This window comes from Oenanthe melanoleuca, chromosome 28 (assembly GCF_029582105.1).
Source record: "Oenanthe melanoleuca isolate GR-GAL-2019-014 chromosome 28, OMel1.0, whole genome shotgun sequence".
NCBI classification, from domain to species: Eukaryota; Metazoa; Chordata; class Aves; order Passeriformes; family Muscicapidae; genus Oenanthe; species Oenanthe melanoleuca.
This window is the reverse complement of record NC_079361.1, coordinates 4216482-4243539: the sequence shown is the minus strand read 5'-3', so window position 1 is coordinate 4243539 and position 27058 is coordinate 4216482. Positions and strand designations below refer to the sequence as shown.

General features: G+C 48.4%; 2 protein-coding genes and 2 long non-coding RNA genes across 18 annotated transcripts in view; 1 reads left to right on the top strand and 3 right to left on the bottom strand.

Annotated features, from left to right (window-relative positions):
* SLC25A42 (solute carrier family 25 member 42) overlaps positions 1–13231 on the bottom strand; it is a 24394-nt gene extending 11163 nt beyond the window's left edge. The window contains exons 1-3 of the mRNA XM_056512586.1: positions 12332–13231; positions 2985–3101; positions 1173–1284 (exon numbers count right to left, since the gene is read on the bottom strand). Coding sequence (XP_056368561.1) covers positions 1173–1284; positions 2985–3101; positions 12332–12985 — 883 coding nt within the window. The 5' untranslated portion in view covers positions 12986–13231. The remainder of the gene's footprint in view (positions 1–1172; positions 1285–2984; positions 3102–12331) is intronic.
* On the bottom strand, positions 6434–7115 carry LOC130264428 (uncharacterized). The gene is made up of 2 exons (XR_008842466.1): positions 7060–7115; positions 6434–7016 (listed from the first exon to the last, which is right to left on the bottom strand). It is a non-coding gene; the product is annotated as an uncharacterized LOC130264428 (long non-coding RNA).
* A 76-nt stretch (positions 13232–13307) lies between the features above and the next one.
* ARMC6 (armadillo repeat containing 6) lies at positions 13308–27017 on the bottom strand. Of its 14 annotated transcripts, none has more exons than XM_056512595.1 (9): positions 26939–27013; positions 26153–26309; positions 25664–25746; positions 21509–22079; positions 20514–20659; positions 18642–18773; positions 18108–18245; positions 17876–17971; positions 13308–14409 (listed from the first exon to the last, which is right to left on the bottom strand). In XM_056512595.1, exons 2-9 carry the CDS (start codon positions 26271–26273, stop codon positions 14197–14199), a joined length of 1500 nt encoding a protein of 499 aa, XP_056368570.1. In that variant the 5' UTR covers positions 26274–26309; positions 26939–27013; the 3' UTR covers positions 13308–14196. The 14 variants fall into 14 exon arrangements, with proteins under 14 accessions (XP_056368570.1, XP_056368562.1, XP_056368563.1 ...); XM_056512587.1 differs by having other exon boundaries at positions 26691–26955; XM_056512588.1 differs by having other exon boundaries at positions 13308–14406; positions 26691–26955.
* LOC130264427 (uncharacterized) lies at positions 15990–18142 on the top strand. Of its 2 annotated transcripts, XR_008842465.1 has the most exons (6): positions 15990–16012; positions 16293–16782; positions 17188–17278; positions 17549–17561; positions 17860–17883; positions 18076–18142. It is a non-coding gene; the product is annotated as an uncharacterized LOC130264427 (long non-coding RNA). The 2 variants fall into 2 exon arrangements; XR_008842464.1 differs by lacking the exons at positions 17549–17561; positions 17860–17883 and having other exon boundaries at positions 17909–18082.
* Positions 27018–27058: the final 41 nt, after the last annotated feature.

The window sequence follows — 27058 nt, the reverse complement described above, 5'->3', positions numbered from 1 at the left end:
CCTGAATTAAAGGTCTGTGCTGCTCCCTCTGGGATAACTGGAGGATCCCAAAATCCCCAAATCCTGCTGAGCACAAGGGAATTCTCCATTCCAGCCAGAGGAATTTCATTTTCTGTCAGCATTCAGGGATGCAGCAGCTCCAGTGAATTCTGCCTCACAATTTGGGGAGAATTTGGGGAGAATTTGGGCACAATTTGGGGAGAATCTGGGCACAATTTGGGGAGAATCTGGGGAGAAACTGGGCACAATTTGGGGAGAATTTGGGGAGAAACTGGGCACAATTTGGGGAGAATTTGGGGAGAAACTGGGCACAATTTGGGGAGAAACTGGGCACAATTTGGGGAGAATTTGGGGAGAAACTGGGCACAATTTGGGGAGAAACTGGGCACAATTTGGGGAGAATTTGGGGAGAATCTGGGCACAATTTGGGGAGAATCTGGGCACAATTTGGGGAGAATTTGGGGAGAATTTGGGGAGAAACTGGGCACAATTTGGGGAGAAACTGGGCACAATTTGGGGAGAATCTGGGGAGAAACTGGGCACAATTTGGGGAGAATCTGGGCACAATTTGGGGAGAATTTGGGGAGAAACTGGGCACAATTTGGGGAGAATTTGGGGAGAAACTGGGCACAATTTGGGGAGAATCTGGGCACAATTTGGGGAGAATTTGGGGAGAAACTGGGCACAATTTGGGGAGAATTTGGGGAGAAACTGGGCACAATTTGGGGAGAATTTGGGGAGAAACTGGGCACAATTTGGGGAGAATTTGGGCACAATTTGGGGAGAAACTGGGCACAATTTGGGGAGAATTTGGGGAGAATTTGGGGAGAAACTGGGCACAATTTGGGGAGAATTTGGGGAGAAACTGGGCACAATTTGGGGAAAATTTGGGGAGAATCTGGGCACTATTTGGGGAAAATTTGGGGAGAATCTGGGCACAATTTATGGAGAATCTGGCCACAATTTGGGGATAATCTGGGCACAATTTGGGGAGAATCTGGGCACAATTTGGGGAGAAACTGTGCACAAATTGGGCATCCAGCCCTCAGCAGGGAACTCCCACAGCCCAAATCTCTCCTCCCAGAGTCTCCACATCTCCTGGAAAAGGAGCTGGATGGGCTCAAAGGGCTCAAAATTAAAAACAGAATTTGGGAAAAGCCCACAGGACTCACCTTGGAACATGATTTTTGTCCTGTCCAGAGGAGCCACTGCAGTTTTAGCCACAGCCCCAGCCAGTGCCCCAGACATCAGGGAGTTCAGCACTTTCTTCTTCTCCTGGTTATCCTGAAAATAAAATAAAAATTGGATAGTAGGAAAAAAAAAAAAATCAATCCCACAAAGAATATTTCACCTTTTCTGCAGCATTCACCCCAGGGCCAGGATTTGGATCAAAATGTTTCACTGAATGTCCAGCACAGTGAATTCCTGCTTGGATCATGAGGCAAAATTCCAAGAATTCCTCTTGCATGTGCTGTTTTCTCCCTGTTTTATTCTCTTTTCTTCTCCCTCCCCATGATTCAGGCATGGACAGAAGGGAAGTTTCTGGAAGATCCCTATTCCCACATCATTCCAAGCCCCAGAGGATAATCCAGGCAGTTTTCCCCCCTCTGCTGGGTGGAATGAGAGGGATTTTGCTCTTGGCATTCCTGCCACAGCTCAGATTTATAAAATCAGCATTTTTCTCTCACAGAGAGAAAAAAAAAAAAAAAAAAAAAAAGCCACAAAATCCAGCCCTGTGGAGATTCTGGAGTGAGAACAAGCCCAGGCTTGGTGTGTGAACTTTTGACACTTTGTGCATGAGAGGAGTTCACATTTTCCTTGTTTCCAGCATGTTTCCCAACCCCCAAAGTTAATGTTTATGACCCAAAAGTCCTGGATCAGCTCAATCCCCCCTCCCAAGCCCTGCCTGGGTGTGAGGGCAGCTGAGCAAAGCTGAACTTCAGCCCCAGATTTGGGTTTAACCACAGCAAACGAGGCACCAGCTCCTTTTTCCAGGGATTTTACCCACCCAGGAGCAGGGAAATAAATCCTGGATTGGTGGCCCTGGGGTGGGAATTGCCCTGCCTGCCATTTGGGAATTCTGGATCCCCTCAGAGGGGCACATTCCATGGACTGAGCAAACCCTGAGGATTTTGGGGATCCCAGAGATCAAATCCCAGACTGGTTTGAGTTGGAAGGGGTTAAAATCCATCCCATCCCACGGGCAGGGACATCTTCCACCATCCCAGGCTGCTCCAGCCTGGCCCTGGACACTGCAGGGATCCAGGGGCAGCTACAGCTGCTCTGGGAATTCCAGCCCAAATTCCCCTTTCCCAGTTTGGAGCCATTCCCTGTGGACTGGAATTCCCATCCCAAATCCATTCCCTGTGTCCTGTTCCTCCATCCCTCACCCCAAATCCTCCCCAGCTCTCCTGGAGCCTGGAAACAGCTCCAAGGTTTCTCTGGAGCTTCTCTTCTCCATCCTTGGACATTCCAGGGATCCAGGGGCAGCCACAGCTGCTCTGGGAATTCCAGCCCAGCCAGGAATTCCTTCCCAATATCCCACTCAAATTCCTCTTTTCCAGTTCAAATCCATTCCCTGTGTCCTGTCCTTCCATCCCAAATCCCTTCCCAGCTCTCTTGGAGCCCTTTTAGGCTCTGGAAAGTCCTTTTAGCTTCACTTCCCCAACATCTGAACACTTCCAGGGATCCAGGAGCAGCTTCTCTGGGAATTCCTTCCCAATATCCCACCCAAATTCCCCTTTTTCCAGTTTAAATCCATTCCCTGAGTCCTGTCCCTCCATCCCTCATCCCAAATCCTCTCCACACTGGAGAGGTCACAATTAGGTGACCCTGGAGCTTTTCCAGGCTGGACAATCCCAATTTTCCCAGCTTTTCCCCACTGCTCCATCCCTCTGATCTCTCCCAAAGATCTCCACATCCTTCCAGGTGAATCCCAGGGCAGAATTCCCCCCCTGGGGTCCCAGCCCAGCTCCTGCTCTCACCTCTGCAGGAATTCTGGCTGTGATGGGCTCCACATCCCTCTGGAATTCCACTGGAGCTTCTCTCACACCATTACCCATACCAGTCACACTCCCACGGGGGCAGGAGAGCTCCAGCTCCTAAAAGGAACCCAAAAACCAAAAGGAAAAGTGTCAAAAGGGGGAAAAATCCTGGTGATAAAGCAGAGAGGGGGATAACCCACCCCCAGGACCATTATTAATAGAAATAGTTTGGGAAAACACACCTGGAGGTTTTTAATCATCCCAAATTAATGGGATGGGCTGGGAAGGATTTTTAGGATCATTCCCTCCATCCCACATTCCCAGAAAAAGGAATTTCCTGGTGCCATGCTCTTCCTTTTAGGTGTAAATTGATTTTTAGGGTGCTGCTTTGGTGCTGTTCACATTCACCTTTCTCACCCCACAAGCTGCAATAAAACTCCAAAATTTATAAAATATAATCCAGAATTTATAGAAAAAAGGAGCAGATCCTGCCCTCTCCCAGTGAGGATTTTGGTGGCTCTTTGGGACTGCTGAGGGAATTGGAGAAGGGAAGGTGGAAATTCAAAACCTTTTGGAAAAGAATGGAATAAATAGTGCCAGCCATGAGCAAAGGGAGGTTATTTTTGGGAATAGAGGGATCCAGTGGCTCACACGTGCCACAGAGGATATTCTGGGATCTCAGCTGGTGCCTTTCAGGATTCCCTTTTCACCCAGGAGGGATTGCAGAGGATTTTCCTGCTCTGAAATATCCCAAACCCACCCTCCAAGAGAGGAAAGGTCAGCCTGACCTTGGCTGAAGAAAAACAATTCTATTTAAATGGAATCATTTGCTATTTTTTAAAAGCTCTTTCTGATATTTCTGCCTTTTGTGCTGCAGCTTTTGGAATATTCAGGACTGGAATTGAAGCTGTGAGAACTCTGAGGTGGGCAAGGACAAAAAATCACTTTTCTATCACTTTTTCTATTAGGAAATGAGAATTCCTGAATCCAGGCACTTCTTGCCCTCAGCATTTCCTTTTGACACCTCAAGCACAACATTTTGCTTATGTAGGAAAAAAAAATTAACATTTCCAGCCATTTTTTTCCCTTTTTTGAGCCATCTCAGGTACTTTATGCTTGTCAGCACCTTGCAGACTCGCTGACCTGGTTTTTTTTTTCCCTCACAAATTAATGGCAGCTCTCATTTCCCAGGCAGGTTTTAAACACAAAGCTCAGCCTGGCTGAACTCAGGTGTGACCAATTTGGGATGAAGGAGCCTCAGCCTCGCTCCAAAACTTTGGGAAAACACACCTGGAGGTTTTTAATCATCCCAAATTAATGGGATGGGCTGGGAAGGATTTTTAGGATCATTTCCTCCATCCCACACCTTCCACCACCTTGGCCCTTGGGGATTCCAAAACCACCAAAATTCCTTCCCACATCCCAAAATTCCATCCCAAAATCCCATTATACCCACCCACATTCTCATTTTCCAGCATGAAGCTGTTCCTGGCACTCCAGACACTTGAAAATTTGGAAACTGCCTCCCTCCATCTATTTTTCTGCCCTCAGACCCTCAAGGCTGCAATTCCACCACCCCAAAGTCTCTCCTCATTCCCAAATTTTGGGAAAACACACCTGGAGGTTTTTAATCATCCCAAATTAATGGGATGGGCTGGGAAGGATTTTTAGGATCATTTCCTCCACCCCACACCTTCCACCACCTTGTCCCTTGGGGATTTCCAGGGATTGAGCTTCTCTGGGGATTCCAAAACCACCAAAATTCCTTCCCACAGCCCAAAATTCCATCCCAAAATCCCACCCATTTTTCCAGTGTGAAGCTGTTGCCTCTTTTTCTGCCACTCCAGACACTTGAAAATTTGGAAATTGCCTCCCTCCATCTTTTTTTGTCCTCAGGCCCTCAAGGCTGCAATTCCATCACCCCAAAGCTTCTCCTCATTCCCAAAACTTTGGGAAAACACCAATCCACAAATCCAAAACTCTGGGGAAAAAACCAATCCAGAACTTTGGGAAAAGACAAATCCAAAACTCTGGGGAAACTCAAATCCACAAATCCAAAACTTTGGGGAAAATCAAATAAAAAACTTTGGGGAAAGACAAATCCAAAACTGTGGGAAAAGACAAATCCACAAATCCAAAACTCTGGGAAAACACCAATCCACAAATCCAAACTTTGAGGAAAATCAAATCCAAAACTCTGGGGAAACTCAAATCCAAAACTGTGGGAAAAGACAAATCCAAAACTTTAGGAAAAGACAAGTCCAAAACTTTAGGAAAACACAAATCCAAAACTTTTAAGGAAAACACAAATCCAAAACTATTAAGGAAAACACAAATCCAAAACTATTAAGGAAAACACAAATCCAAAATTCTGGGGAAAGACAAATCCAAAACTTTGTGAAAACACAAATCCACAAATTCAAAACTTTGGAGAAACACAAATCCAAACCTTTGGGGAAAATCAAATCCAAAACTTTGGGGAAACACAAATCCACAAATCCAAATTTTTTGGGGAAACTCAGATCCAAAACTTTGGGAAAACACAAATCCAAAACTTTGGGAAAAGACAAATCCACAAATCCAAAACTTTGGGAAAACTCAAATCCAGAACTCTGGGGAAACTCAAATACACAAATCCAAAACTTTGGGGAAACACAAATCCAAAACTGTGGGAAAAGACAAATCCAAAACTTTGGGAAAACACAAATTCACAAATCCAAAACTCTGGGGAAAGACAAATCTACAAATTCAAAACTTTAGGAAAACACAAATTCAGTTCCTGAGTGGATTTTGGAAACTCAGGGAAGAAAAACTCCAGATTTTTTTGGGATATAAGACCTGACACAACCTGATAAAGTTCCCTCAAAGTTCCTTCCCAAAAGAACAAAAAAACTCCCACAAGCATCAGGAGCAGACCCAGAATTATTCTGCACTTGAAGAAAACAATTAATTAATATTTCTAATTATTTTTAATCATTTCCTTCCCTTCTCATCCCCCCCTGGAAAAACTGTTTTGTAAAATTCCAATTTTCCAGCCAAAGCCTGAAGGAAATCCCAGGTGGAGAAATAAAGGAATGTAGGTCACAATATCAGATTGATCACTGCCAAAAATAACCCCCCAGAAATAGAAATGCTGCTCAAGGGCTCTGGAATGCAAAATTTTATTTATATTTATTATATAATATATTATATATATTATAAATATATATTATATTTATTTTATTTTTATATAAAATGACTGAGGAAGAAAGGCCTGAAAGGAAATTTGCCAAATTAAATTTATTTTTTAAATTTTTTTAATTTTTTTTTTTTTTTTGCCTAAAGATGAAATCAATTTACTCCCTTTTATCCTGTTTAGATAAATTCCTTTTTTTTTTATTTTTTGAGCCTACAAACACCTGTTTATACATTTAATTTTACACATCAACACAGAGGCTCAAATGCAAAAATATTTATTTAATTTATTTTTTTATTATTATTTATTCTTTTTATTCCCTTTTGCTGGCCTCAAAGTTGGATTTTATTTTGAACTCGGGCTGGATTCTGATCTCAGGGAGTTATTTTGAGAAATAATTCACAGAAAACCAAAAATTATTTTAAAATTTAATCTGAATTTAAAGTTTTGCTTTGGATTTGCAGTGCCAGGCTATTAAAAACCAGATTATTTTGTAACTCACTTATTAAATAACCCAGTAAAAACCACAGGATATTTTTGTTAAATCCCTTTATTTTGGATCTCTCCCCACACAGCCAAAAGAAAAAAAAAAGAAAAAAAAAAAAAAAAACAACAACAAAACTGGGGATTAAATGTGTTTTTTTTTTTTTTTGTGGGTTATTTTTATAGGAGTTACACAAGTCCCTGTGACACATCTGGATCCTGCATTCCCTGGGGAATAAAGAGGAAAAAAAAATCACTAAAAAATGAGATTTTGGGAGTAAAAGTCTGATGAGCAACTCTGTGTTTTTATAGCAAAATTCAGAAGCATTTATTCAAAGTACAAAGTGTAAAACTAATTTTTTTGGAGTTAAAACCTATTTTTTTAGTTTAAATTTTTTTTTTTTTGGAGTTAAAAACCTTATTTTTGTGGAGTTAAAAACCTAATTTTTGTGGAGTTAAAAACCTAATTTTTGTGGAGTTTAAAATTTTTTTTTTGAGTTTAAAATTATTTCTTTGGAGTTTAAAATTATTTCTTTGGAGTTTAAAATTTTTTTTTTTGGGGTTTAAAATTATTTTTTTTGGGGTTTAAAATTTTTTTTTTTTGATCTTAAATTTTTTCAAACTGAGTTCAACTTTTCTAAACTTAGCTCAACTTTTTTTTTAAGTGCAATTTTTTAGGTGTGCTTTGCTCTGAAGCACAAATAAAAGCTGCTCCTGATTCCTTCCCCCCCCAAAAAAAACTGAATAAAAATCTCAATTTCTGGTCTAGTTTTAGAGGTTCTGCCCTAAACCAGGGTCACTGGGAAATGGGGCTGATTATTCTGATTATTTTCTTTATTCTGAATATTCCCAGGGAGGTGGGAAGGAGCAGAGGGAATTTTGGCAAAAGAAAATAAAGAGATTATTCAGATTATTCCAATTATTCAGATTATTCCAATTATTCCCATTATTCTGAGGGAACTGGGAGAAAAAAAGAGCAATTATTCCATTTATTGCCATTATTCAGATTATTCTGGCAAACAGAGAAAATATTCAGATTATTCAAATTATTCCAATTATCCTGAGGGAGCTGAGGGAATTTTAGTAAGGGAAAATAAAGAGATTATTCAGATTATTCCCATTATTCAGATTATTTCCATTATTCAGATTATTCCCATTATTCAGATTATTTCCATGAAGCTGGAAAGGAGCAAAGGGAATTTTGGCAAATAAATTGAATATTCCAATTATTCAGATTATTCCCATTATTCCCATGGAACTGGAAGGAGAAAAGGGAATTTTTTTTTTTTTTTTGCAAGGATCTCCAGGCACAAACTGCTCTTATCTGCCACCTGCTTTATCTCAGGGAGGGCACAAGAAAAAGTTTTTCTTTTTCCAAGAAAAAAAAATAAAAAATAAAATAAAAAAAAATCCATAATCCCTCCCTGAGCTCCAAAAAGTTGTTGTTTTTTTTTTTTCCTTGAGGAAATAGCAATGAAATATTATTAGATTTTCAAAAATATATTTATTAAATAAAAATATCTATTAAATAAAAATATATTATTAAATAAAAATATATTATTAGCTAAAATATATTATTAGCTAAAATATATTATTAAATAAAATATATTATTAAATAAAATATGTTACTAAATAAAATATGTTATTAAATAAAATATATTATTAAATAAAAATACATTATTGAATAAAAACATATTATTAAATAAAAATATTTTAAATAAAATATATTATTAGATAAAATACATTATTAAATAAAATATATTATTAAACAAAAATATATTAAATAAAAATATATTATTAAACAAAAATATATTAAATAAAAATATATTATTAAATAAATATCTATTATTAAATAAATATCTATTATTAAATAAATATCTATTATTAAATAAATATCTATTATTAAATAAAAATATTATTCTTTTTCCATCCATTCATTTTTCCATTGAGCTGGAGGCTCCCAAAGGGACAAATCCCAGCACAGGGGGGGTTTAAAAATGGGATTATTTGGAATTTCAGCAGCTCCCAGCTCATAGAACTTTGCCAGCAACTACTTCACAAAATGAGTGATTCCAGGAACAGCTCAGCAGTTTCAACCACCTCAAAAAACAAAAAAAACCCACAAAAAAACCACAAAATAAAACAAAAAAAAAAAAGATTCAAAGCTTCCATGGTGAAGCACAAGTGTGGAAATGGAATTTCCCCTTTCCCTCCCTGCCCCCCCTGCAGTAATTAATTCATTCTGGCAGGATTTAATGACCCAGCACACACACAGCAGCTTTGGGCTTAAACTGGGCTCTTTTCAAAGAAATAAAATTGATTTTTATAAAATTGATCCTTAAAAAATTCCTTTTTGCAAAATTAATTTTTTAATAAAATTCCAATTAATTTTTCCCTTTCTGGAAATTCAGGCTTCACAGAACAAACAGAGTTTCACCTCTGACCCTGCAGCAACAACAACAACCAAAAAAAAGTGGATTTAAAGATTTAAAGATTTAAAACTCAACTAAAGCAAAGAACTCCAAACCTCATTTATTTGGTGACCTTGAGGAGCTGTTTGCACTGAAATTCTTTCAAATCCTTTCCCAAAAATTCCCTTTACCAGGCAGCACCAGAAAGTGAAGAATTTTTATTTTACTATTATTATTATTATTAGTCTTAGTATATTATTATTATTATCATTACCATCATTATAATTATTATATTATCATTATATTATTATTTATATAATAATTATAATTATTTATATAATTATAATAATTATAATTATAATATCTAATTATCATTAACAAATAATAATTATTATAATATTATTATTTATATAATATTTATAATGTTATGATATTATTATATTATTAGTATTAGGTTATTATTATTATTACTATATTAGTATTATTATATTATTAGTAGTATTAGTTGTTTATTATTATTATTATCATCATTATCATTATTATATTAGTATATTATTAGTAGTATTAGTTGTTTATTATTATTATATTATCATTATAATTATCATCATTACCATTATTATATTAGTAGTATTATATTATTATTATTATCAGTTTATTTTTTATTTTTTATTTTTTTTTTCACACACCAAAAAAAAAAAAAAAAAAAAGATAAAACTTCCTCTAAGTAGCAGCAAAGTGACTCCAAAAGAAATATAAATTACTCCTGGTTCCTGAGTTTGTTATTTTTTGTCTGATCTGTACCAAGCCCATCACACATAAAAAAAGGAAAAATCTGAATAAATCTTCCTTTAAGTAGCAGCAAAGTGACTAAAAAAAATAAATTATTATTTAGAACCTCCTGGTTTCTGAGGGTTTTTATTGTTACACACACAAAAAATGGACAAATCTGAATAAATCTTCCTTTAAGTAACAGCAAAGTTTGTAAAAAAAAAAAAATTAAAAATTAAATTACTCCTGGTTCCTGAGGGTTTTTTTTTTTTTTTCTGACAGCAAACCTGTCTGACCTGTACCAAGCCCATCACATGCTGTGGTTTTGAATTTTATGCAACCTCCTAAAACCCAGTTTGACACATAAAAAAATAAAAAATAAATAAAATTCCTGCACTTCCTTGGGTTTGCCAAAAATAAAAAATAAATAAATAAAATTCCTGCACTTCCTTGGGTTTGCCAAAAATAAATTGAATATCCCCAGCTCTGGGTATTTTGAAATTCTTTCAGCCACAGGTTGTTGGTGGGATTAAATCAACTTTTGTTCCAAATTATCAGCAAGAAGGAAAAAAAATCCTCAATACAGATGAAAAAAGGGGGAAAATCCATTAATACACATAAAAAAGGGGGGAAAAAAATCCATTAATACACATAAAAAAGGGGGGAAAAAATCCATTAATACACATAAAAAAGGGGAAAAAATTCCTCAATATACATGAAAAAAGAAAAAAAAAAAGGACAAAAAAGGAAAAAAAAATCCATCAATACACATAAAAATGGGGGAAAAATACATTAATACACATAAAAAATTGGGGGAAAATCCAGTAATACACATAAAAAATGGGGGAAAATCCAGCAATACACACAAAAAAAGGGGGGGGGAAATCCATTAATATACACAAAAAAAGGGGAAAAATCCATTTATACACACCAAAAACTGGGGGAAAAAATACATCAATACACACAAAAAAATGGGGGAAAAATCCATTTATAGACATTAAAAAATGGGGGAAAAATCCATTTATACACATTAAAAAATGGGGAAAAAATCCATTAATACACATAAAAAATGGGGAAAAAATCCATTAATACACATTAAAAAATGGGGAAAAAACCCATTAATACACATTAAAAAAGGGGAAAAAATCCATTAATACACACAAAAAAATGGGGAAAAAATCCATTAATACACATAAAAAAATGGGAAATAATCCATCAACACACACAAAAATTCATCCCTGACACCTCCAGCCTGGGTTTAAAGCTGCAGCACCAAATTCCAGCCAAATTCCAGCCTGAGTGACCCTGCTGGGGCTTTTCCAGCATTTTCCACCTGTCTTGGGAGTTCCACCCTGGAAGTTTTTTTGGGTTTTTTTTGTGGGAAAAGCAGGAGTTGTGTTCAGCACCTCCTGTGTCTCCTGGATTTTCATCCCTCAGCACAGAAATGTCACTTTGCTTCATTTTCAGCTTTTCAGAGATTTAAATAAACGTGATAAAAATGGAATTTTGCATCTGGAAATGATGTTTGGGTGAGCCCAGCTTGGACTGGGGGAAGGAGCACAGGAAAAAAGGGACACTGGGACAGACTGGGAAGGTGGCAGGGCTGGAAAATGGACACTGGGACAGACTGGGAAGGTGGCAGGGCACATAAAGGGACACTGGGACAGACTGGGAAGGTGGCAGGGCACAAAAAGGGACACTGGGACAGACTGGGAAGGTGGCAGGGCACATAAAGGGACACTGGGACAGACTGGGAAGGTGGCAGGGCACATAAAGGGACACTGGGACAGACTGGGAAGGTGGCAGAGCAGGAAAATGGACACTGGGACAGACTGGGAAGGTGGCAGGACAGGAAAATGGACACTGGGACAGACTGGGAAGGTGGCAGGGCTGGGAAAGGGACACTGGGACAGACTGGGAAGGTGGCAGGGCTGGGAAAGGGACACTGGGACAGACTGGGAAGGTGGCAGGGCTGGGAAAGGGACACTGGGACAGACTGGGAAGGTGGCAGGGCACATAAAGGGACACTGGGACACGCTGTAAAGGTGTCAGGGCACGCAGAGGGCAGCAGGGCAGGGCAGAATTCCTGGAAAGTGTGGGAAACAGGGAGAGCAGGGGGCTGGAAAGGCAGGAGAACAGGCAGGGAAAAGGACGGGGAAACTGGGAGAACAGGCAGGTAAAGCAGGCAGGGAAAGGAGCAGGGGAAGAAGAAGCAGGAGGCAAAACGAAGGGGAGGAAAACACGGAGCAGCGAAGGCGGCGGCGCAGGAGGAGGCGCGGCCCGGGCGCTGCGGGCCGAACCGGGCCGGGCCTCCCGCCCCAACGCCGCCAAGGCCCCGATCCCGATCCCGCCGCTCCCCCGCATTCCCGAGGTGGGCCCGGCCGGCCCGGGGTGACCCCTCCGGAGGCCGCGGCAATGTCACCGCCGCCTGACGCCGCCGCAGCGCCCCGGGAGCCGCGTCCCGGCGCTGAGGGCGCAGCGCAGCCGCCCCGCGCCGCTCCCGCACTCACCGGCTCCGCTGCGCGTCCGCCCCGGCCGCGTCCGCCGCCGCCAGGCCGCCCCCGCTGCGCCGCGGGAGGCGGGGCGTGCCACGGCGAGCTGCCAATCAGCGAGGCGGGGGCAGAGCCGCGCATGCTGATTGGCTGAGATGAGATAATTGACAGGTAAGCCGGCCAATCGGGTGATGGAGAGGCGCGGCAAGAGGGGAGGGGCGGGGCGTCGGTAGCGGCGGGGAGCGTGAGGGACGGGGGCGGAGAGAGCGGGGAGAGCGGACAGCCCCAGCCGGGGAGACCGGAGAGACCCGAGACCCGGGCCGGGGAGACCGAACAGCCCACAGGGAGGCCAGACAGCCCCGTAGGGAGCCCAAAGAGCCCCAACCAAGAGCCGGACCGGGGAGACCGGAGAGCGCGCAAGGAGGCCAGACAGCCCCGTGGGGAGCCCAAAGAGCCCCAACCGGGGATCCCGAACAGCCCTGCTCCCGGCTCGAGGAGCGACAATCCCTCCCGGTTCCACCCTGCAGCTCCGGTACCGGCCCGGTCACACCGGGGATCCCGCCCGGCCCCGGCTCTGCCCGGTCCCCAGGGTTCAAACCCCAGGGACTGGAGGCGAGAGCTCAGCTCTTGGTTAAAGGGGATGGAAATCAAATCCCGTTTATTCTCCCCCATCCCAAACCCAGCAGAAAGGTAAAGCTTGGGAATACGCTGCCCTCAGCAATCCGCCTCTCCCCAAAATGTAATTCTGCATTTTCCACCAGCTCTTCTCCACTCTGTGAGGATCCTTTCAGCCCTCCAGCTCTTCCCCCAGCAGGCAGAGAGCAGCCAGGCAGCCTCTGCACAGAGCTTTGCAGAACACACTGACCTTTGCAATCTGCTGGCAGAGGGCTCAGGGAGGTTTTAACTCACTAACTCTGCATTTCCCACCTCCTTGCTTTTCCTGCCACAAAAAAAAAATAAATAAAAGGGCTCCACAAAGAGCCAAGCAGCCCTGGAAGGTTTGTATGTTTTTATAAGGTCACCATTTCTACAGAGAATATCACATTAAAAACATCCACTCACAAAAACAGCGGCGGCAGCGGCGCAGGAAGGCTCAGGCTGGCACAAAAGCCTTCAGAGAAACTTCAGAGCCTTTCAGAGCCCACAAATCCACAGTTTTGCCTCAGGTCCTCGAGGTTCTCGGCCATGAAATGATTCCTGGGTGCAGGGAGGTGCTGAGAGGTGGCAAAGGGATTCCCAGCGCTGCCTGCAGCCAGCTCAGCCCCACTTTGGGATTCCCACCACACTGCCAGTCCCTGCCCTGCTCCTCGTGAACTTTCCTCCTGGATGCCAACAGTTCCTTTGGATGTTATCCCAAATCCTCACTTTGCTGTTTTTTTTTTTGTTTAAAATGTTAGGCTGGCAGAAAAATCCCAAACAAAGCAGCGACACAAGAGTGGGGTCAGCAGTAAAAGAAGAGGGGAATGGGACAGGGAGAGCACATTCACAAATGCTGGGGGATTCCTCCTCATCCAGCCCCTGACCAGGGGGACAAATGGGAACCAGCAGCCAAACTCTGGCAGGAGAGAGCCACTCTCATGGGGACAACAGCCCCGTGCTGCACACAGGGGAGAGCAGATCACCTTCAGCCATGAGATGACCCAGGGAACGATCACTACACAGAGTTGATTTTGCAGCCCGTGAATGCAGAAAAGCCATTTCAGCTGTAGCTCCCGTGGGGGGGGATGGGATTAAAAAAAACAAAAACCCAAAAAGTTCCCTGCAGCCTGTCCCAAGCCGCGTTTGCTTCGGGGCAACAATCCAACAGCAGAACCTCCCACGAGATCGCAGAGGCGCCTCGGATCTCCCGTGCTCGGTGGAAAGAGGATTCACTGAGGCAGGATTCACTGAGCCAGGCTCCCCTTCTGGCCAGTCCAGAGCTCCCTGAGCTCCACCTTGCAGCCCAGGTCGCGGAGGGCGGCCCTGGCCACGTCGTCGCAGTCGCGGTGCGCGGCGCGCGCCTCGCTGATGAGCGGCTCGGCGCCCATGGCCAGGATGGGCTGCGACAGGTCCCGGCTGCGCGACACCAGGTTCCGGATCAGCATGCAGGCCTGCTTCTGGGAGGGACAGCAGGGTCAGGGGCACGGGGCAGGGGGGCTTGGAGGGGAGCACTGGGGTTTGGAGGGAAGCTCAGGGTCAGGGGGTTTGGAGGGGAGCACTGGGGTTTTTGTGGGGACTTCAGGGTCAGGGGTTTTGGGGTTTTTTGTAGAGGAGCACTGGGGTTTTGGTAGAGACTTCAGGGTCAGGGGTTTTGGGGTTTTTGTAGAGGAGCACTGGGGTTTTGCAGGGAAGCTCAGGGTCAGGGGGTTTGGAGGGAAGCACTGGGGTTTTGTAGTGGAGATGAGGGTCAAGGGGTTTGGAGGGGGCACAGGGGCAGGGGGTTTGTAGAGGAGCACTGGGGTTTTGCAGGGAAGCTCAGGGTCAGGGGGTTTGGAGGGGGCACAAGGGCAGGGGGTTTTTGTAGAGGAGCACTGGGGTTTTGCAGGGAAGCTCAGGGTCAGGGGGTTTGGGGTTTTTGTAGAGGAGCACTGGGGTTTTTGTAGGGACTTCAGGGTCAGGGGGTTTGGAGGGAAGCACTGGGGTTTTGTAGTGGAGATCAGGGTCAAGGATTTTGGGGTTTTTGTAGGGGAGCACTGGGGTTTTGCAGGGAAGCTCAGGGTCAGGGGGTTTGGAGGGGGCACAGGGGCAGGGGGTTTGGAGGGAAGCACTGGGGTTTTTGTAGAGACTTCAGGGTCAGGGGTTTTGGGGTTTTTGTAGAGGAGCACTGGGGTTTTTGTAGTGGAGATCAGGGTCAGGGGGTTTGGGGTTTTTGTAGAGGAGCACTGGGGTTTTGTAGGGACTTCAGGGTCAGGGGGTTTTTTATAGAGGAGCACTGGGGTTTTGCAGGGAAGCTCAGGGTCAGGGGTTTTGGAGAGGAGCACTGGGGTTTTTGTAGGGACTTCAGGGTCAGGGGGGTTTGGAGGGAAGCACTGGGGTTTTGTAGTGGAGATGAGGGGTTTTGGGGTTTTTTAGAGGAGCACTGGGGTTTTGCAGGGAAGCTCAGGGTCAGGGGGTTTGGAGGGAAGCACTGGGGTTTTGTAGTGGAGATCAGGGTCAGGGGTTTTGGGGTTTTTGTAGAGGAGCACTGGGGTTTTTGTAGGGAGTTCAGGGTCAAGGGTTTTTTTTATAGAGGAGCACTGGGGTTTTGCAGGGAAGCTCAGGGTCAGGGGGTTTGGGGTTTTTGTAGAGGAGCACTGGGGTTTTGCAGGAAAGCTCAGGGTCAGGGGGTTTGGAGAGGGCACAGGGGCAGGGGGTTTGGAGGGAAGCATTGGGGTTTTTGTAGGGACTTCAGGGTTAAGGGTTTTGGGGATTTTTGTAGAGGAGCACTTGGGTTTTTGTAGGGACTTCAGGGTCAGGGGGTTTGGAGGGAAGCACTGGGGTTTTTGTAGTGGAGTTCAGGGTCAAGGATTTTGGGGTTTTTGTAGGGGAGCACTGGGGTTTTGTAGTGAAGCTCAGGGTCAGGGGGTTTGGGGTTTTTTGTAGAGGAGCACTGGGGTTTTGTAGTGGAGTTCAGGGTCAGGGTTTTTTTTATAGAGGAGCACTGGGGTTTTGTAGTGAAGCTCAGGGTCAGGGTGTTTGGAGGGGGCACAGGGGCACGGGGTTTTTGTAGGGGAACACTGGGTCAGGGTGTTTGGAGGGGGTACAGGGGCAGGGGGTTTAGGTTTTTGTAGAGGAACACTGAGGTTCCTGTAGGGGAACACTGAGGTTTTCCTAGGGAAGCTCAGGGTCAGTGGTTTTGGAGGGAAGGACAGGGGTCAGGTGTTTTGTAGGAAACACTGGGGTTTTCCTAGGGAAGCTCAGGGGTTTTTGTGGGGAAGCTCAGGGCTTTTGTAGGGAAGCAGAGGGTCAGGGGTTTTTGGGTTTTGTAGAGGAGCACTGGGGTTTTCCTAGGGAAGCTCAGGGGTTTTGTAGGGAAGGACAGGGTTCAGGGGTTTTGTAGGGAAGGACAGGGTTCAGGGGTTTTGTAGGGAAGGACAGGGGTCAGGGGTTTTGTAGGGAAGGACAGGGTTCAGGGGTTTTGTAGGGAAGGACAGGGCTCAGGGGTTTTGTAGGGAAGCTCAGGAGTCAATGGTTTCCTAGAGAAGGACAAGGGTCAGTGGTTTTGTAGGGTAGCTCAGGGATCAGTGATTTTGGAGGGAAGCTCAGGGGTAGTGATTTTTGCAGACAAGCACAGAATTTGACAAGTAAAGTAAAAAAAAACCCCCAAAGAAATAGGAACAGAGCCCAAACCCAGCTGTGCCTGAGTGAGCAGAGCTGACATGGCCATAGATACCTGCACAGCCACCTCTGGGGGTGACAGGGACACAGATACCTGCACAGGTGTGACAGGGACATAGATACCTGCACAACCACCTCTCTGGGGTGTGACAGGGACATAGATACCTGCACAGGTGTGACAGGGCCATAGATACCTGCACAGGTGTGACAGGGCCATACCTGCACAGGTGTGACAGGGCCATAGATACCTGTACAGGTGTGACAGGGCCATACCTGCACAGGTGTGACAGGGCCATAGGTACCTGCACAGGTGTGACAGGGCCATAGGTACCTGTACAGGTGTGACAGGGCCATACCTGCACAGGTGTTACAGGGCTATAGATACCTGCACAGGTGTGACAGGACATACCTGCACAGCCACCTCTGGGGGTGACAGGGACATAGATATCTGCACAGGTGTGACAGGGCCATAGATACCTGCACAGGTGTGACAGGGACATAGATACCTGCACAGGTGAGACAGGGACAGGTGTGACAGGACATACCTGCACAGGTGTGACAGGACCATACCTGCACAGGTGTGACAGGGCCATACCTGCACAGCCACCTCTCTGGGATGTGACAGGGCCATAGATACCTGCACAGGTGTGACAGGACATACCTGCACAGGTGTGACAGGGCCATAGATACCTGCACAGGTGTGACAGGGCCATACCTGCACAGGTGTGACAGGGCCATAGATACCTGTACAGGTGTGACAGGGCCATACCTGCACAGGTGTGACAGGGACATACCTGCACAGGTGTGACAGGGCCATAGGTACCTGCACAGGTGTGACAGGGCCATACCTGCACAGGTGTGACAGGGACATACCTGCACAGGTGTGACAGGGCCATAGGTACCTGCACAGGTGTGACAGGGCCATAGGTACCTGCACAGCCACCTCTCTGGGGTGTGACAGGGACATAGATACCTGCACAGGTGTGACAGGGCCATACCTGCAGAGGTGTGACAGGGCCATACCTGCAGAGGTGTGACAGGGACATAGATATCTGCACAGGTGTTACAGGGCCATACCTGCACAGGTGTTACAGGGCCATAGATACCTGCACAGGTGTGACAGGACATACCTGCACAGCCACCTCTGGGGGTGACAGGGACATAGATATCTGCACAGGTGTGACAGGGCCATAGATACCTGCACAGGTGTGACAGGGACATAGATACCTGCACAGGTGAGACAGGGACAGGTGTGACAGGACATACCTGCACAGGTGTGACAGGGCCATACCTGCACAGCTTCCTCTCTGGGATGTGACAGGGACATAGATACCTGCACAGCTGTGACAGGACCATAGATACCTGCACAGGTGTGACAGGGACATAGATACCTGCACAGCTGTGACAGGGACATAGATACCTGCACAGCTGTGACAGGGACATAGATACCTGCACAGCTGTGACAGGGACATACCTGCACAGGTGTGACAGGACATACCTGCACAGCCACCTCTCTGGGATGGGCCTTCATGGCCTGCAGAGCTGCCAGGGCCCCGCCGCCCTCCATGATGACGCTGCAGTTCTCGGGTTTGCGCAGGGCCAGCACGCACAGGGCAGCACAGCCCTGCTCACAGATCTGCAACACACAGGGCAGAGCTCAGCACGGCCCCTGCACCTCCCAGCCTCACAAAACTGACACTTCTCTGCTCTTAGGGCAGCTTTGGAGCTGGTTTTATATTGTTTTAAATTTTTCCCGCTGTGACATCTGGCACATAAAGCAAAGGGAGGGTTGGAATAATGATCTTAGAGGTGTTTCCAACCTTCACAATTTCCAGAGGTGTCAAACACCATCCCCACTACCCATCTGATTCAGGAATAAGAAAAATCAAACAATTTTTAAGCTGGAAAAAATCCCTAAATTCACACCGATTTTTACTCTGCATCCAAGGTTTATCAAACAAGCACCTATCCTGCAGCTGGATCTGAGCTCCAGCCCCATCCCAGAGGGGATTCTCACTGCCCTGGAGGTTACCTGAGGGTTGCCCAGGTGGTGGCTGATGGCCAGCACGATCAGCTCGGTGGCCCCCGCGCCCACGATGGCGTCCTTGACGTCGTCATTGCCGGCCACGGCGCGGATGGCGCTGAGCACCTGCTTCACCACGTCCTGCCCGGGAGAAACACAGCTCAGAGAGCAGCAGGGAGAGCCTGAGGGACTGCAAAGCAAAGCACAACATCCCCCACACGGGTGCTGTGGCCAGAAATGTGGATTCTGTCCCCAGCTGTTGGACCCTGATCTCCTGGCACACATTATCTGCTCATGGGCCATCTTTAAACCAGCTGGGCAATCATCTTTATCTTCCCACAGCCCATCCTCCCTCCAGGAGATATCTCCTGTTCATGGCCAGTGAGTCCCAGGGCATGGCTGATAAAATTCCATCATCCCATGGGAGATGCTCCAGCCAGGGGAGCAGCCAAGCCTTTCCTACCCACATAAAAACTGAGATTTGGGACACCAAGTTTCCACCTTTCCACTGGATTCCAGAGGAAAACCAGACCTTTCCACATCATCCCTGGAGCTTCAGAGGAAACTGCACCTTCTCCAGGAGCACTGCTCCAGCTGAACCACATCTGCCCCTGCAGGAGGATGCAGCCACCATTGAATGGGACTGTGCCAACACCCTGACTGACTGACGGGTGTCAGCTTGGATTCTGACTCTGGCAGGGTTGGGATTGTTCTGTGTAATACTGCATTGCTATTTTAATTTTCCCAGTAAAGAACTGTTATTCCTAATTCCTCTATCTTTGCCTGAAAGCCCCTTAATTTCAAAATTATAATAATTTGGAGGGAGGGGGTTTACATTGTCCATTACAAAGAGAAGGTTCTGCCTTTTTTGGCAGCCACCAGTCCTTCAAACCAGGACACCCACCATTGTGGGAGAATGGGTGTCCCCCACATTGTTGGGTGACCAGAACCATGGCAGTGGTTGTGGCAATTATCAGCTACAAAAACTTTGCCCTCAGTCACTTCCTTGCCACATAACAGATCTTGAAAATCTCTGCCACACCATCAGTGAAGCTTAAAAAAATGAGATATTTGAGCATTTAAATCCTCATGAATCTCTTCTAGCTGGAATGGTGGAAAAACAAACATTCAGTTTTTCTGGGAGCAAGCAGAGCTCTGCTGGTAGAACTGGAGGATAAAGAATCTCACAAATTTTACCTGCAGAGTATTTAATTCTGTAAATGAGGATCAGAGGGGTTTCAACTCTAACTGCACCTAAAATGCTGCACATTCATTAAAATTAACTTCATTCCTGAGAGGAATGATGGGTTTGTCTTTACAAACAAGCTGTGGGTCTGCTGGTGGATCAAAGCAGCACTGAGAGATAAAAGAAAATATGGGATGGATTCCACTGATTGATGAATGAAAAAAAAATTATATTTATTTGTATTTATAAACAAACTGTAGGTTTGCTGATGAATGAAATTGGATATTGGAAGATGAAAGAAGCAATGGGGAAAAACCATGAATTCCATAAGAATTAAAAATTAAAAGGGAGGGTTGTACATTAGAGGGGAATCTCAGCTATCAGGTGTTTGGGGAGTCTGGACCTCTCAGGTACCTCAGCCAATGGGGAAAGAGAGAGGGAAATTGGGATAAAAAGGAGGCTGCATCCTCCAAAAACTGGAGAGACCTCAGGAGAATGCTTGTCCCTTTATTCTAAGGGAGATTCAAAGGAATCAAAGGGAGATTCAATCCAAAGCATTGCCCCTGGCCTCTCCCTTTATTCAAACAAAATTCCAGTACTCCTGTCTCCCTTCTGCACACAAACCTCTGCTGCTTGTGGCTTAACTCTCCTGCCCTTCCTTCCAGCTGCTGCCAGGAGCCCTCCCCAGTGCTCACCGGGTGCTCCATGCAGTCAGCCAGCAGGGTCACCATGAAATCCAACCCCCCCAGGTCCACGATCTCCTGGCAGAACTCGTTCCTGACAGAGAGGCGGGACAGGGTGGCACAGAGCTCGCTGAGAACCCCCGAGTTATCCCTGAAGGCTGGAGCAGACAGGAGACAGGAATTAGTGCAGAATTAAGCTGTGATTAATTAAATAGGAAACAGCACATTTTGTTTTGTGTATTAAAAGAGATGACACCTGCTCATTCTGTTCCTAGACAGTCACAGTGTGTTGTCTGGGCAAGAAGCACCTCAGCAGAGACAACCTGAAGGTGTTAAACAGTTCCTAAACTCAGTGAAAAACTGCTCTGACAGTCCCACTGCTCCACGGTTATCAGCAGCACCACAGGGCACTTTTTGGATCTCTCAGGGCACTTTTTGGATCTCTCAGGGCACATTTAGTTATAGAATTAGACTCCATTTGAGTGAAAAACTCCTGAATCACCTCTGAGGTGCTTCAAGTTATGACAATGAGAAGGAATCAGACAATGAGAGAAGGAATCAGACAATGAGAGAAGGAATCCACAAGTGATTCCGAGACAGTGAGAGAAGAAATCCTGGGTGATTCTTGTGACAATGAGAGAAGAAATCAAAAGTGACTTCTGAGACAATGAGAGAAGAAATCAGGCAATGAGAGAAGAAATCACAAGTGATTCCCAAAACAATGAGATAAAAAAATCATAAGTGACTCCTGAGACAGTGAGAGAAGAAATCCTGGGTGATTTTTGTAATAATGAGAGAAGAAATCACACGTGACTCCTGAGACAGTGAGAGAAGAAATCAGAAAATGAGATTAGAAATCCTGGGTGATTCTTGTAATAGTGAGAGAAGAAATCACAAGTGACTCCTGAGACAGTAAGAGAAGAAATCCCGGGTGATTCCCACGACAATGAGAGAAGAAACCCCAGGTGATTCCCCATTAGGATCAACACCCCCAGGGTGACTTTTACCTTTTGCAGCTTCAATGAGAACTCTCAACCCATCGTTCTCCAGGACAATCATCTTGGCGTGGTCGTGGGCGTGCCCGAAGGGCACACGGATGTCATCGTCGAACGTCATGATCCTGAGGGCTGAGGCCGCCGCCCTGACCACCTCAGCGCTGTGCCCGTGCTGGGTGATGGCCCCGGTGAGCAGAGGGAGGATCCCACCCTTGACAAAGTCCTGCCTGTTCTGCTCGTGCTTGAGGCAGGCGTGCCTGACGCAGCGGATCCCGGCCAGCGTCATCTCCGCGTCCTCGCGCCGCTCCCGCAGCTCCCGCAGCAGCAGCTGCTGCCCAGCGGCGTCCAGCAGGTCGGGCTGCCCATCCAGCAGGGCAGCCAGCGTGGACAAGGCCTGCAGCAGCAAATCCCTGTCCCCTGCAGCCAGCTGGCAGGCGGACAGCAGCACGGGGTAGGCGCCGTTGCGGCCGGCCAGGTAGCGGAAGGCGAGCTGCTCCCTGCACTGCGCCGCCAGCGCCGACAGCTGCCGCGGCACCTCGGCCTCGTCCGGCCCCGCCACGGCTCTGCTCAGCGACTCCAGGGTCTGGGGGCACAGCGGGGTTAGTGCTGCACCCGCCTGACAGGCACGGCTGCACCTGACAGCCACTGCTGCACCTGACAGGCACGGCTGCACCTGACAGCCACTGCTGCACCTGACAGGCACGGCTGCACCTGCCTGACAGCCACGGCTATACCTGACAGCCACTGCTGCACCTGACAGCCACTGCTGCACCTGACAGCCACTGCTGCACCTGACAGGCACTGCTATACCTGACAGGCATGGCTGCAACTGACAGGCACGGCTGCACCTGACAGCCACTGCTATACCTGACAGGCATGGCTGCACCTGCCTGACAGCCACTGCTATACCTGACAGCCACTGCTATACCTGACAGGCACGGCTGCACCTGACAGCCACTGCTATACCTGACAGCCACTGCTGCACCTGCCTGACAGCCACTGCTGCACCTGCCTGACAGCCACTGCTGCACCTCCCTGACAGCCACTGCTGCACCTCCCTGACAGCCACTGCTGCACCTGACAGTCAGTGCTGCACCTGCCTGACAGCCACTGCTGCACCCGCCTGACAGCCACGGCTGCACCCGCCTGACAGCCACTGCTGCACCCGCCTGACAGCCACTGCTATACCTGACAGGCACGGCTGCGCCTGACAGCAACTGCTGCACCTGCCTGACAGCCACGGCTGCACCCGCCTGACAGCCACTGCTGCACCTGACAGTCAGTGCTGCACCTGCCTGACAGCCACTGCTGCACCTGACACTGCTGCACCTGCCTGACAGCCACTGCTGCACCTCCCTGACAGCCACTGCTGCACCTGACACTGCTGCACCTGCCTGACAGCCACTGCTGCACCCGCCCGACAGCCACACCTGCACCCGCCCGACAGCCACTGCTGCACCCGCCCGACAGCCACTGCTGCACCCGCCCGACAGCCACTGCTGCACCTCCCTGACAGCCACTGCTGCACCTCCCTGACAGCCACGGCTGCACCTCCCTGACAGCCACGGCTGCACCTCCCTGACAGCCACTGCTGCACCCGCCTGACAGCCACTGCTGCACCTCCCTGACAGCCACGGCTGCACCTGCCTGACAGCCACTGCTGCACCTGACAGCCACTGCTGCACCTCCCTGACAGCCACTGCTGCACCTGACAGCCACGGCTGCACCTCCCTGACAGCCACTGCTGCACCTGACAGCCACAGCTGCACCCGCCTGACAGCCACGGCTGCACCCGCCTGACAGCCACGGCTGCACCTCCCTGACAGCCACTGCTGCACCCGCCTGACAGCCACTGCTGCACCTGCCTGACAGCCACTGCTGCACCTGACAGCCACAGCTGCACCCGCCTGACAGCCACGGCTGCACCTGCCTGACAGCCACGGCTGCACCCGCCTGACAGCCACGGCTGCACCTCCCTGACAGCCACGGCTGCACCCGCCTGACAGCCACGGCTGCACCCGCCTGACAGCCACGGCTGCACCTGCCTGACGGCCACACCTGCACCTCCCTGACAGCCACGGCTGCACCTCCCTGACAGCCACTGCTGCACCCGCCTGACAGCCACTGCTGCACCTGCCTGACAGCCACTGCTGCACCTGCCTGACAGCCACTGCTGCACCCGCCTGACAGCCACTGCTGCACCCGCCTGACAGCCACTGCTATACCTGACAGGCACGGCTGCACCTGACAGGCATGGCTGCACCTGCCTGACAGCCACTGCTGCACCTGACAGCCACGGCTGCACCTGACAGCCACGGCTGCACCTGCCTGACAGCCACTGCTATACCTGACAGGCACGGCTGCGCCTGACAGCAACTGCTGCACCTGCCTGACAGCCACTGCTGCACCCGCCTGACAGCCACTGCTGCACCTGCCTGACAGCCACGGCTGCACCTCCCTGACAGCCACTGCTGCACCTGCCTGACAGCCACTGCTATACCTGACAGGCACGGCTGCACCTGACAGGCATGGCTGCACCTGCCTGACAGCCACTGCTGCACCTGACAGCCACGGCTGCACCTGACAGCCACGGCTGCACCTGCCTGACAGCCACTGCTATACCTGACAGGCACGGCTGCACCTGACAGGCACGGCTGCACCTGACAGCCACTGCTGCACCTGACAGCCACGGCTGCACCTGACAGCCACGGCTGCACCTGCCTGACAGCCACTGCTATACCTGACAGGCACGGCTGCACCTGACAGGCACTGCTGCACCTGACAGCCACTGCTGCACCTGACAGGCACGGCTGCACCTGACAGGCACGGCTGCACCTGCCTGACAGCCACTGCTATACCTGACAGCCACGGCTATACCTGACAGCCACGGCTATACCTGACAGCCACTGCTATACCTGACAGCCACTGCTGCACCTGCCTGACAGCCACGGCTGCACCTCCCTGACAGCCACGGCTGCACCCGCCTGACAGCCACACCTGCACCTGCCTGACAGCCACTGCTGCACCTGCTTGTTTTCTAGTCTGAAATCAGTTTGGTGTTATGGGGGTAATGGTTGTGCCCAAGGGTAGCTCTGTGCACAGAAGCCTTGGAGGGGCAGGAGTTTCTGTCACCACTGTCACAGAATTCACAGAGTTTACAGAATTCACAGAATCACTGTGTTGGAAGAGACCTTCAAGATCATTGAGTCCAACCCAGCCTAACACCTCAACTAGACCCCTCATGGCACTTAGTGCCACATCCAGTTTTTTTTTTAAATACATCCAGGGATGGTGACTCCACCACCTCCCTGGGCAGACTTTATCACTCTTTCTCTGAAAAACTTCTTACTAATATCCAGCCTAAATTTCCCCTGGCACAGCTTAAGGCTCTTATTCTGTCAGTGCTGCCTGGTGAAAGACCAACCCCACCTGAGAACAAACACCTTTCTGGGAGTTGTACAGAGTGATAAGGCCACCCCTGAGCCTCCTTTTCTCCAGGCTGAACAACCTCAGCCCCCTCAGCTGCTCCTCACAGGGTTTGTGTTCCAAGCCCCTCACCAGCCTGGGTGCCTCAACGTCCTCCCTAAACTGAGGGGCCAGAACTGGACACAGCACTCGAGGTGTGGCCTCACCAGTGCTGAGTCCAGGGGAAGAATGAGCTCCCTGCTCCTGCTGGCCACACCACTCCTGATCCAGGCCAGGGGCCATTGGCTTTCTTAGCCTTGGGGGTTATTGTAGCCAACCTCCACTGGACACCAGACTAACCAGTACCAGCTGAACTGGGTCCAACCAGCTCATTCCAGCTCTGGGAGCATCCACAGCCAGGCTGGACAGGGCTTGGAGCAGCTGGGATAAGTGGAACCCCCCTGGGCAGCCCCTGCCCCACCCTTCCCATGAGGAAATCCCTCCTGAGCCCCACCTGAGCACACTTTGAGGCTGTTCCCTCCTGTCCTGCCCTGGGAGCAGAACCCGACCCCACCCTCCCACAGACCCTCCCCTGAAAAGTGCAAGGAGCTCCTGGAGTTTTTATATTTGCACAAGAAATGGGATTAACTGCATGAAGAGCTCCCAGAGAAATGGGGCAGAGGCACAAGTTGGCCTAGAACTGATAATATTATTCTTATATAACCCTGGTCCTTAGGAGAAAGCAGCAATTTGTGCTCCTACCAGCAGGATTTGATGCTTTTGCCTCTGCCCGTTCTCAGAGGCAGGAGGTCGCACAGCTTTCACAATATTGCTCAGGTCCACACCTAAAATGGGACAAAAACCAACTTTAATATCAGTCCCAGGATAATGAGAGTCAAATAAACAGTATTAGTTGCAGTTCTAGGGAAAAGCTGCCAAGTTAACCACAGGGAAGAAAGATGAACTTGCTGTAAAGATGGTGAAATGTTCAATTCTGACTGGAAGGTCTGGAACAAAGCTAGACGTCAGTTAAGGGGGGAAAAAAGAAGGAATTTAATTTCACTGACCAAATTTTCCCCTCCAGCTTCCCTCTAAGCAGTTTTGCAGTCATAATTAATCCACAAAACCAGGTCAGCATTAATGGTGTCTCTGTTCCACTTCACAAAGGCTCCTTTCCAATGCACTCGATCCAGGATTCTTTTAAACCTTTGGATTTGCAAAAACCCCAGCCTGTAACAACCCCTGCAGTACCTTGGGACTCGAACTGCTGCACAGCTTCTCTCACAGCCTCCTCGGGATCCATCTCGAACTCGGTGATGTTCTCCTGCACTGCATCATCAAACGTCTCCTGGGCGATCTGCTTGGACCCCATTTTCCTGGGATGGGACGGATCCCCCGCCGTGTCCTGCTGTTGAGAGGCCACAGCTAATTTTAAACCTAATGCCAGCAGGAAATAAAGCAAGGGGTTTGTTCCTCCTCCAGACAAAAGCTCAGAACTCTGGACCAAAAATATACAAAGGCCGGGTTTTTATTTTAAGGGGAAAATACGGCAGTTAAGAGGGATAAGGAGACATTTAGATGGGGATTCAGTATTTATCACACGCTGCACGGAGGGCACCGTGCCCGTCACAGTCCCGGGCCCCGGCGCATCCCACACCCTCAGCAGGCCCCGCCAGCCTGCGGGACCCCACCCCGCAGCTCCCAGCGGAGCAGAGAGCCCCGAATGAAGGCGGCGATGCTGCAGCAGCTCCGGGCCGCACCCACGGCCCCGCTCCCCCTCACAACCCACCTGCGCTCCCGCCGGCCGCCGCCGCCGCCGGACAAAAGGCGAGCGCGGCACGGCCCCGCTCGGCCACCGTACGCGGGTCCCGCGCCCTCTGCGCATGCGCCGATTCCCGAATTCGCGCCGCTCGCCCTCACCGCGAACGAAACAGAGCGCGGGGCGGCACAGCGCGCATGCGCAGCTCTCCCACGCACGCGCCCCGCGCCCGGGCGCGCCCTCAGCTCCGTTGGTTCCCTCGCTCCCGTCCCGCTTACCGGCAGCGCGCCCGCCGGGGATGAGGCGGCTCCGGGGGCGTGGCCGGCGTGAGGGAGAGGGCGCGGTTTTACCGTTTTAGGGGCGTGGCTTATTATAGGGCGTGGCCAACCGCGGACTCC